This window comes from Lithobates pipiens, unplaced genomic scaffold (assembly GCF_037356315.1).
Source record: "Lithobates pipiens isolate NorthernLeopardFrog02 unplaced genomic scaffold, aLitPip1_a1.2 Scaffold_18, whole genome shotgun sequence".
Classification (NCBI taxonomy): domain Eukaryota; kingdom Metazoa; phylum Chordata; class Amphibia; order Anura; family Ranidae; genus Lithobates; species Lithobates pipiens.
The window spans coordinates 635,716,464-635,728,548 of NW_027507758.1; the positions used below are offsets into that span (position 1 = coordinate 635,716,464).

Sequence of the window (12,085 nt, forward strand, 5' to 3'; positions counted from 1 at the left end):
AAATGTTATTATATACACACACACTAATATATATATTTTATATATATATATATATATATATATATATATATATATATATATATATATATATATATATATATATATATATATAATTCGTAAGTTCAACTCTATTGTAAAATAGTTTTAATATGCAAAAACATCTGCCAAGGGGTTAGAAACACAGTTTGGATTATTTTGTTAAATTTACCCATGCTGGTAAGCGTGGTCCAATTGTAAATAACTGTAGAGCAGGGCTATGCAATTAGCGGACCTCCAGCTGTTGCAAAACTACAAGTCCCATCATGCCTCTGCCTCTGGGTGTCATGCTTGTGGCTGTCAGTCTTGCTATGCCTCATGGGATTTGTAGTTCTGCAACAGCTGGAGGTCCGCTAATTGCATATCCCTGCTGTAGCGTATAACACGGAGGAGATGACGCGGATGGCCACGCCTCCCAATGACATCCTTTGTGTGATAGAACACGTAGGGGCAGGAACTTTCCGTAACCACATCACTTCCGTTTTAGTGGAAATGCACGCCGAATCCCAGAAGTCACGGAGCAGCGGCCGCCATTGTTGAGAATCGGCTTATTATTCCTGGTGCCGGGATAAGGCACCCTCTTTCTGAGTGGGCATTTTTATAATATTTTTGTATCGTTTAATAATAAAATAGAGTTACGCTATGGTGTTGTCCATGGTCTTTTCTTTCTAGGAGTTACATTTAAGATGGTGATCCATTGTTCTGGGTTGGCGATACAGCAGTAAATTGAAGCCTGTTTGACCCACCTCAGTATACACTCAGGGGGGTCCACAGTGGCGGGTGAGTGTGGAATATATGTGGATGCACGGAGCGCTGGTTGAAGATATTTCTATAAGGATAACAATAGCTGCAGAATCACTATTGAGACTTTAGATATTTCTTGATGGATGCTTTTTTTTTTTTTTTGCACTTTATAGTTCTAATTTTTACACTTTCTTAATATTCACATGCACTTTATTTTGCACTAATAGCACTTTACTAGTATTGGCTATACTTTATGTATTGGTTTCTTTGTGCATATACAGTATATATTTTGTTGCACTTTCACACAGAAAGGGTAGGCGCAGAGCTTTTACAACAACTAACCTTAACAAATGGTACATGAGTTCATAGACCATTTAAAGCAGCAGCAACTCAGTATTTTTGTTTTTTCTCCTTGTGCAAGTGATTTTATATATTTTTTTCACATCCTGTATAGTGTCCTCACCATCTTCACCATCATTATAGTTGGCGCCCCACAACACTGATCATCTGGTCAAGTCACTCTGTACCCATCTCTGCAGGTGAGGCGGGGTCCAGGACAGTGACATCACTCTCTGGGGGTGGGGCTGGGATGGATGGAGGGGACGGTCATATGTCTCCGGGGGTTAACAGGGTAATGGGGTGATGAGGATTGGAATGCAGTGGAGGGAAGGGGAGAGGGGACCCTCATTGGTCACAGTCCTGAGACAAAATTCTGTCCCCTCTTCTGCTTGGAGGGATTCGCATTTTAGATCTCTTTCACACTGGGGCGTTTTTCAGGCGCTTTAGCGTTAAAAAAAAGCGCCTGTAAAGCGATTGAAAGAAGCCGCAACTGCAATCCCAATGTAAAAGCCCAAGTGCTTTCACACTGAGATCCCTTTCACTCTGGGGCGTTTTTCAGACGCTTTAGCTTTAAAAAAAAGTGCCTGAAAGAAGCCGCAACTGCAATCCCAATGTAAAAGCCCGAGTGCTTTCACACCAAGGCGCTGCGCTGGCATGGCATAAAAAAAAAGTCCTGCAAGAAGCTTCTTTGCAGCGATTTTGGAGCGGTGAATACACCACTCCTAAAACGCCCCTTCCCATTGAATTCAATGGTAACCGCCTGAAAAGCGATTTTGGCAGCAGCGTTTTGCGGGCACATTTAACCCTTTATTTGCCAACTAGCATGGGGTTAAAAACTCCCCAATAGTGCTCGAAAAACGCTGGTAAAGCTCTGCTAGTTTAAGTGGCCCTTTATGAGTGTTTCTCGGGCGCTGACATTGTGAAAGGGCTCCTAAAGCACTTGGGCTTTCACAATGGGATTGCAGATGAGGCTTCTTTCAAGCGCTTCACAGGCGCTTTTTTTAACGCCAAAACGCCTGAAAAACGCCCCAGTGTGAAAGGGGTCTTACTGCCTCCCAGTCCTGGTTCTCTAAGCAGCCTTATGTTGGCACCGACCATTATAATACAATCACAGCTGATTGACTTAGAGCAGGGGTCTCCAAACTATGGCCCTCCAGTTGTTCAGGAACTACAATTCCCATCATGCCTAGTCATGTCTGTGAATGTCAGAATTTTACAATGCCTCATGGGACGCGTAGTTCCGCAACAACTGGAGGGCCGTAGTTTGGAGATCCCTGACTTAGAGGAGAGAAAGGAGAGGGGGGAGAAGATTGCTTAAACCCATCCACCTTAAGGGACTTCACTGGATATTCTGTGAATTTTAAGGCTGAATTGTTCCCTGGTGTCTGTAGCTACAGAGGTCAGTGAGTGTTTGTTTTAAATAGCATTTACAGCTTGTTGTTAGGTATATGGATGTTCATTCCATATCTTCATAGCCTGGTCACAGTTATCCTTTTAGGGGAACCCCAAATCCCATGGATGAGATTACAAAGATAAAATTTCCAATAAAAGAAGAGGTGAAAAGAGGACGGGTGATGGAAGATTCTACATTAGTGAGGATGGAAGACACCCAGAGATATAAGGAAACACTGAGAGATGGGAATAATCACAAGACATCACATTTCCCGATCACTGTAGGATCAAAGACTTCTCTTACCGTAATTCCTGAATTTTACTCTCTGGGTTAATCAGAAAGGAGATATTAGTAGACTTAATTTTATCTTCTGAAGAGGACTCTTCTGCATCTTCTGCTTTGTCCTCTCCTGTGCAATCTTTACTAGTTATAGTACAATTGTAAAATCTAAAACCCAATAATGAGATAATAATTACCACCAAGAATGTATTACCTCTAACAACAAGAATAAATGTAACAACCAACATTTCCCTTCCCCATGGCTGCCTTAGCTCTGGCTCTGGAGTATCATACCGATGAAGACTCTTCATTGTTGGCTAGTCTTTGAAGTCACACTTCAGACAAAACTTAAAAAGGAGGCCCCTGTTATATATACAGGATCTCCGGCCTATCTAAATAGGGGCCTCCATTTATCAACAGTTTCTGGAAAATTCTGGAACACCAGTTTGGTTCCAGATATAAAATGTAATACATACATTCCCATCTCCACCCACTTCTGCAGACAATTGGTCCCTCCAATATTGGGATGATGATGATGATGTCACACCCCTGATATTGTTTCCACCCCCAGATCTCTGAACACTAAGCTTTCCCTCCCATGGCTGGGCACGCCCCTTCTTTCCACCAATGAATGATTGGCAGATCACACCCAACCTAGCAGGAGGAGGGTGGCATGTCAGACGGCACCATTGCAAATGGCAAACTCTACGAGGTGCAGTCACACGCGTAAGGTAATATAATCTATTAATGGGACATAATATCACAATACTGGGGGGGACCTATGAAGACAAATGTGAGGGATTTCAGTCATTATTTCACCCTACTGCTCATCTCACCCCATACAGTTTCAGGGGAACTCTCTATATGTGTACTGATAATAACAAGACCCCCCCCCCCGCCATCATCCTTTCATGTTTGGGGTCTGTGCTGTATTTTGGAAGATGAGAAAAGAGATAAATGAAGAAGAGGAACTTAACTGCCTGTGTCCGTACTGTCTCCAATATTCGTGGAAGATATTTCCAAGGAGAGAAGATTGGATTTGTAGTGAAAGAAAGGATTTCAAGGTGGATGAATCTTAGAAACCCCTATTTCTAAACAGAGGAATTGGATTAACTCCGGGGATTCTAGGTTTCTCCAGAAGAATAAATCTCCTTTTTTTACCACTACAGCTGGAACCATTATGGTGGGGCAGTAAGAGGTTGTAGATGAGGCCATGGACACAATGGATGCCAGAAACGTATTTATAAATATGACAGCCAAAACGACTCCTTCTTATAAAACCCCTCCCCTTTCATCATAGAACCCCTTCCCTTCCTTGTACATCCCCTCCCCCTTCCACAACCCATATTCTCTTCCTTGTAAATCCCCTTCCTTGTACATCCCCTTCCCCTCCCTTGTACCACGCCTTCCTTTTGATAGTAATAAACAAGTAAAAAACCTTAACAATAGACAAAAGTCAAGACAAGAGGTGGATATCTTAAAGTGGATGTAAACCCTCTCATATACCCAGTGAAGTGATTGGCCTCAGATGATGCACAGAGATGAATCAAATCCTCCTACATAAGTTTTACTTGTTTGTCTGCGGTCTTCTCTTCCCTACACCCCTTCAAAAGGGCAGAATTATGTCAAAATCCTTCTCTGTCTGTCAGTATCACAGAGGAGGGGTGGAGAGCTGCAGTTAGTGTATGAGAGCTGATTGAAGGAAAGGAACACACCCCCCTCCACACAGCAGAACTGTGTTGAGAATAAACAAGTTATGTGCTAAGCTCTCCTCCCCGTCAAGAACGTATCTCATGTGTCCGGAAAACGTCTGATAATAGGAGGAAGGAAGTACCAGAGAGAAACGACACATACACACTATATATATATATATATATATATATATATATATATATATATATATATATATATAAATGCGCGTATTGATACCACAAATAAGGGGTGAAGGAGATTTGGTGGGTGAGGTGTTCGGGGTGGAGAAGCACATGTGGTCATTTGGATGAAGAATGAAGATTTCACCATTTTTCCACACTTTATTGAAGCACTTTTTGCTGACTTTACATGGAATAATTGCACAAAGATTGTTTTTGCATTGGGCTTTTAATTTTAATTTAATTTTTAATTGAAGTTATGATTATGTTGACACTTTATAGAAATTGTTGTTATTTTAAGGAGGGAGGGTTATTGTAGTACACTAAACATGTTTTTAGTTTTATGCTTTTAGTGGAATCTCACATGCATGTGGGGGAAAACAAGTGTAATTTTTATTTTGGTTAAACGTTTAACCACTTCAGCCCCGGAAGGTTTTACCACATTAATGACCGGGCCATTGTGATACGGCACCGCATCACTTTCACCGACGATTGCGCAGTCGTGCAAGCAAATAGAGCTTTCTTTTGGTGGTATTTGATCACCTCTGTGGTTTTTATTTTTTGAGCTATAAACAAAAAAAAAAGCGACAATTTTGAAAAAAAATAAAATATTTTTTTTTTTTACTTTCTGCTATAATACATACAAAAAAAAAAAAAAATGCGACATTGAGGCGGACAAATCTGACCCCAAGTGACACTTTGAGGACCAGTGACATTATTACATTGATCAAATGCATTGGCAGGGACGGGGTTAATACAAGTGGCGGCTGGTGCTCTAAATTTTTAGGGGGGTCGCAAACAAACTGAAAAATTCTAAAAAATAATTGCAGCCTCACTGCACCCATTATATGCAGCCACTGCACCCATCATATGCAGCCACTGCACCCATCATATGCAGCCACTGCACCCATCATATGCAGCCACTGCACCCATCATATGCAGCCACTGCATCCATCATATGCAGCCACTGCGCCCCATGCCCACCCTATTTTGAAGCCTATTAGAGCTAATCACGTGCTTAAAAATACCCTGCCTATCCCCATCATAGTATTTCATGTGTCCGGTGACCTGCAAGGGGCCGGGCACATGCATAGAGAGGGCGGCACCCGTGCAGGGTGGGCACGGGCCACCAGTGGTTAACACTAGGGGATGATCAAGGGGTAAACTGTGTTTACTGGGTGTGTTATAACTGTGTGGGGGATGGGCTGCCTGGGACAACTAACAGATCGCTGTTCCTGATCACTGGGAACAGCAGATCTGAGTGTTCCCCTGTCAGAACGGGGATCCGACTTGTTTACATAGGCAGATCCCTGTTCTGCCTCCATGTACCGTGATCACGGGTGGCTGGCGGACAGAGGCCACGGGACCTGCAGGCACCCTCCCGCGGTGTGCAGCGGGCATGCCACTGGTGGCGGGCGTGCCCACAGTATCACATGCCCGTATGGCGGTTTACGCAGGAGAGCCGACCTGCCGCCATATATGAGAGAGAGAGAGAGAGAGAGAGGCTGGCAAGTGGTTAATTTAAAGAAGTGGTGGTGTATTGTAGTACATTAGCACCATACCGATATATACTTTTTCACTTTATCATATCCCCAGTTGGGATATATAAATTGTGGTATTTATATTATAATTTTTGTACCTTTTTTTTTTTGTTTTCTTTGATTATAGCGCAGGAGCACTATACCCACTTACCCAATAAAAATAAAGACTATATTTTTATTCCATCAGATCTTCTGCTTTTAGAAAATGTGAAGTTTTGGGGAGGGGGATTTAGTAAATTTTGGTGAAATGTTATCCTGTGTGTGATAAATTATTGCATGTCAGAAAAAGGCTTAATATGATGTGATTGTTACCGGAAGTTATATATACGGTGATATGGGGGTGGAACCACCATTTAGGGCTGAGGAAAGCACACGTTCCGAGGACTTCTAACAAGTGTGGTAGGTGGAGAAGGTGTCTGATAATCACCATTATACTGTATGCAGGTTCTTGCCCATTCTCCGAATTCAGTTAAGATATCCTCACACTCACTTACCGAACCACATTACACCTGTGTAGGAATGGAGATAGGATTTTCTGGCACTCTGTATTCACGGTGAGCCTTCCAAAATGTAAAGACTGCAAACTTTCACTCCTCAAAGTCTTCAAGCAATAGCTCAGCTGCTTGGAATAATTGCTGTCCATCCACGAGGGATCAGTACCTGAGCCAGACAGATACAAACTTGAGCAACCAGACATGATGCTCCTAATGAAGTCCTCATCTCGAGTCTCGTACAGGCAGAAGATGGTATGAGTAGAGAAAATCTCATCAGTGTCCTTCATGGCCCATTCTATCATTGCAGGTCTGGCTCGCAGTGAGATGTTGATTCCTGTGATGTCTGAGAAGGTTTTCATCTGATTTTCATTTAAGAGACCAAACAGGAATTGTACAGCTAATGCTAAATGTGGGAAATCTGAAATGAAGCCAAAGAGCGATTCCCCTTTACAGATCTCTGGAAGGAGAGTACCGTCCATAAATCCAAACCAATCATCCATAGCATAATAGAGAGCAGCAAGGAACTCCTGTACACTCAGGTGGATGAAGCTGTAGCAGGTCTGGGTGTGGACATCCCAATGAAAGATGTTCTCATTTAGAAATACAGACTCCACCTCATCCAGAGAAAGTCCATGTCTTTCTAGATCTTTCTTCTCAAATACGATTTGTTGGGTCAGAACTCCCTGATTGGCCAGGGCACACAACTTCTTCAGGCAGGTTTGTTTCCTGTGTACAGACTGCTCCTTCTTGCTGTGATGGGTTAGTAAAACCTCCAGGTAGAGAAGGTAAATTGAAGTCATCGTATTGCACCGAATGAAATCCAAATCTTTTTTTATTTCTTGTTTCATTATGGTGCAGACAACCCAGCATGTGATGGGGATGGCACACATGGTTTGCAGAATGTCATTGTCTTTTATTATACTGAGAACCTTGTCTGCATCTTCTTTATTTCCAAAGAATTTATGGACATATTCCTCTCGATCTTCCCTCGTAAATCCCTGGATTTCCACATTGCGAGAATCAGCAATGAATGTGTTAAGTTTCTTCATGGCAAGTGACCTTGTGGTGATGATCAGAGAAGATTGTGGGAGATCCTGTCTCCTGAGCAATCTTTGGAGAATTATTTCTTTGTGGGTTTCCATAGAAATGTCAAGAAAACCCTCAGATTTCTCCTCCATGGTCCACCTTAGTTCATCAAACCCATCAACTATAGTGAGAACTTTTCTCTGACTTTCAGGATCCTTCAGAATAGACACCAGGTCACCTGTAGTCAGTCTGCAGGCTCTGGATAAAAGTCCCACAAGACTTATGTTTCCAGGGATGGTGTTGATTTCTCTACAGCTGAGATAAAACACAAAGTCAAACTTGTCTTTGTAGAGATCCCCAGAGGTCCAGTCCAGCATGATCTTCTTGGAAGTCATTGTTTTTCCAATCCCAGCAGGTCCTTGTAACACCACAGTGTTAGGGATGAAACCATCTTCATCAGGGTCAAAGAGGGCCTGGATTGCGGTTGAGGATCTTTTCTCCATGGTCTGTAGATATCTTCTGCCTGAACTCCTTATTTCTTGTTCTTTTTCCTCTTTATTCTGGGGTCCCTTTATCATTGCCAAGTTGGTGAATCTTTTCTGTAGATGAACAGACTCCCCCATATGGGAATTATATTCTGGAATCCTCTGGAACGTCTGTTTTGCAGACTGTCTGTGCTCCTTTGTGATGTCTTTATGAGAGAAAAGGAGAATATTTTATTCCTCACACACACATGAAATAGTATTTATAAAGACAGAGTTGAAAATATTGTATTGTAACCAAAAACCCAAAGAATGGAACCCTAAGAGAAGATATCCCGTGAAATACAGGAGGATTCTGGAAGAAGCCAAACCATGGACACATTATCTAGACTACAACACAACAAAATGTTCATATCAAACATTGGATGTCCTACTAACCTGATAATCTGTTGTCATGTGCCATCTTCAGTTTGCGTGGAAATATTAGGGAAGTGATTAGTCCTGAAAAACCTCTGAAATGTATAATATAACTAATGCATCGTACACACGATGCATCCTCTGGGACTGTGACATCATAATGGGGGGGGACATCATCCGGTGATGTCCCTATATAAGTCGCCGCACGCCGCTTCTCTGTCATTGTGTCCGGAGAGAGCGACGAGGCAACATCTTCAGAAGAGAAGAACAGAAGAGAAGAACAGAAGGCCAGAAGACAGCGGCGACAGAAGACCGGGCCACCGCTTGTAAAAGAGCTAGAAGAAGGCGCGGTGGCCCGGCAAGAAGAACCGAAGAGGGGGACAAGACCCCCAAAGTCGGAAGAAGAGGGCGGCGGCGAAGAAGAAAGCCGGGCTTCTCCGCTAGTAAAAGAGCTAGCAGAAGATAGCGGAGGAGTCCGGCGAGAAGACCCCCAAAGACGGAAGACTCCCGGAGCTGTGCAATAAACTATTTTAACCCTTGTGTGTTGTATTTTTTTTACATTTTTTTTCACAGGTGAATTGTACCCCATACTCATTCACATAGGGTGGGGGGCTGATATCCGGGGGCCCCTTATTAAAGGGGCTCTCGGATTCCTATAAGCCCCCCGCCTGCAGACCCCGACAACCAACGGCCAGGGTTGTCGGGAAGAGGCCCTTGTCCTCATCAACATGGGGTCAAGGCACCCCCCCCCCATGTTGAGGGCACGCGGCCTGGTACAGCTCAGGAGAGGGGCCGCTCGCTCGTCCCCACCCCCTTTCCTGGCCGGCTGGGTAGCGTGCTCGGATAAGGGTCTGATATGGACCTGGGGGGGACCCCACGCCGATTTTTGACGTAGGGGTTCCCCTTTAAGTCCATACCAGGTGATGGGGCCAGCGACGCTCCTTCACTGGCCCCGGCTTCACTGGCCCCGGCTACCTGGACACGTGCTCAAAATGAGCGAACTTTCTTCTGCGTGTGTGGGCGAGTCCGTTCATTTCAAAAGTACGGAGGATAGTCTAGTGGACTTAGTATGCCGTATTAGTCCTCTGAAAAAGTGCCATGTGTGGGCAAGTAGCTCGTTCGGAAAGTCAGGCGGACAGTCCGACAGACTAAGTCCGCCGGATAGTCTGCTACGTGTGTACGCGGCATAAGAGTTACTAGTGTTAGGGATACGCATAGGCGGGCCACTCACCACATACTTTAACCTGAACCTGATGCCCCTGCTGACTTTGTTCTTGCGGTGTATGGGATGGAAATCCCTCCCTCTTACTCCAGTGGGCAGGGTAAATTTAATAAAAATTATTTTCCGCCCTAAGTCTCTTTAACCTTTTAGGAATTGTCCAGTTTTGCACATGGCGGTCGTTCTTTAATAGACTAAAATCCATTGTTATCTCCTTTATATGTCTAGGGAGGGTGCCCAGACTGGCAATATCCACACTGCAGCTACCAGTGGGCCAGGGTGGACTGGCTCTCCCAAATTTTCAACAGTACTACTGGGCGGCTGTCCTAGTGATGGTACAATGGTGGTTCTCCCATCCCAGTGCCTCTGGAGGTGGCAATTATGGGGTCATACACTACAATACTACAGTAATTTAGTGTTCGGCGGGGTAAGGCCCCACTCTGCGTTCACAACTTTAATGCGTACAACGATAACAGTTTGACATCGAGCTAGGGCATTGCATCATTCCCCGGGGTAATCCCAACCTCCCACATATGCGTAGTATACCCGACCCTGATTTATGGGCCTCTAGAGGCATAGTGGGGCTGAAACACTTGGTGACGGGGGGTAAGTTGAGTACTTCTCCAGAACTCAAAGATGCATATGGTCTCTCCAATTACAGTGGTGTGAAAAAGTGTTTGCCCCCTTCCTCATTTCCTGTTCCTTTGCATGTTTGTCACACTTAAGTGTTTCGGAACATCAAACCAATTTAAACAATAGTCAAGGACAACACAAGTAAACACAAAATGCAATTTGTAAATGAAGGTGTTTATTATTAAAGGTGAAAAAAAATCCAAACCATCATGGCCCTGTGTGAAAAAGTGATTGCCCCCTAAACCTATTAACTAGTTGGGCCACCCTTAGCAGCAACAACTGCAACCAAGCGTTTGCGATAACGTGCAATGAGGCTTTTACAGCGTCCTGGAGGAATTTTGGCCCACTCATCTTTGCAGAATTGTCCTAATTCAGTTACATTAGAGGGTTTTCGAGCATGAACGGCCTTTTTAAGGTCATACCACAACATCTCAATAGGATTCAGGTCAGGACTTTGGCTAGGCCACTCCAAAGTCTTCATTTTGTTTTTCTTCAGCCATTCGGTGGTGGACTTGCTGGTGTGTTTAGGATCATTGTCCTGCTGCAGAACCCAAGATCGTTTCAGCTTGAGTACACGAACAGATGGTCGGACATTCTCCTTCAGGATCTCTTGGTAGACAGCAGAATTCATAGTTCCTTTTATCACGGCAAGTCTTCCAGGTCCTGAAGCAGCAAAACAGCCCCAGACCATCACACTACCACCACCATATTTTACTGTTGGTATAATGTTCATTTTATGAAATGCAGTGTTCCTTCTACGCCAGATATACTTGGACACACACCTTCCAAAGAGTTCCACTTTTGTCTCATCGGTCCACAGAACGTTGTCCCAAAAGTCTTGGGGATCATCAAGATGTGTTGTGGAGAAATTGAGACGAGCTTTGATGTTCTTTTTGCTCAGCAGTGGTTTTCTCCTTGGAACTCTGCCATGCAGGCCATTTTTGCCCAGTCTTTTCCTGATGGTGGAGACATGAACGCTGACCTTAACTGAGGCAAGTGAGGCCTGCAGTTCCTTGGACGTTGTTGTGGGGTCTTTTGTGACCTCTTGGATGAGTCGTCGCTGCGCTCTTGGGGTAATTTTGGGCGGCCGGCCACTCCTGGGAAGGTTCACCACTGTTCCATGTCTTCGCCATTTGTGGATAATGGCTCTCACTGTGGTTCGCTGGATTCCCAAAGCTTTGGAAATGGCTTTATAACCCTTTCCAGACTGATAGATCTCAATTACTTTCTTTCTCAATTGTTCCTGAATTTCTTTGGGTCTCGGCATGATGTGTAGCTTTTAAGGATCTTCTGGTGGACCTTACTGTGTCAAGCAGCTCCTATTTAAGTGATGCCTTGATTGTGAACAGGTGTGGCAATAATCAGGCCTGGATGTGGCTAGAGAAATTGAACTCAGGTGTGGACAACCACAGTTATAGTATGTTTTAACAAGGGAGGCAATCACTTTTTCACACAGGGCCATGATGGTTTGGATTTTTTTTCACCTTTAATAATAAACACATTCATTTACAAATTGCATTTTGTGTTTACTTGTGTTGTCCTTGACTATTGTTTAAATTGGTTTGATGTTCCGAAACACTTAAGTGTGACAAACATGCAAAGGAACAGGAA

At 43.9% G+C, this 12,085-nt stretch overlaps 2 protein-coding genes across 2 annotated transcripts in view; both read right to left on the bottom strand.

The window, feature by feature from the left end:
* LOC143989922 (uncharacterized) overlaps positions 1 to 12,085 on the bottom strand; it is a 139,157-nt gene that overhangs the window by 77,738 nt on the left and 49,334 nt on the right. The window lies entirely within an intron of this gene.
* LOC143989660 (NACHT, LRR and PYD domains-containing protein 12-like) overlaps positions 1 to 12,085 on the bottom strand; it is a 31,934-nt gene that overhangs the window by 6,064 nt on the left and 13,785 nt on the right. Inside the window, exons 2-3 of the mRNA XM_077489920.1 lie at positions 6,698 to 8,414; positions 2,816 to 2,959 (exon numbers count right to left, since the gene is read on the bottom strand). Coding sequence (XP_077346046.1) covers positions 2,816 to 2,959; positions 6,698 to 8,346 — 1,793 coding nt within the window. The 5' untranslated portion in view covers positions 8,347 to 8,414. The remainder of the gene's footprint in view (positions 1 to 2,815; positions 2,960 to 6,697; positions 8,415 to 12,085) is intronic.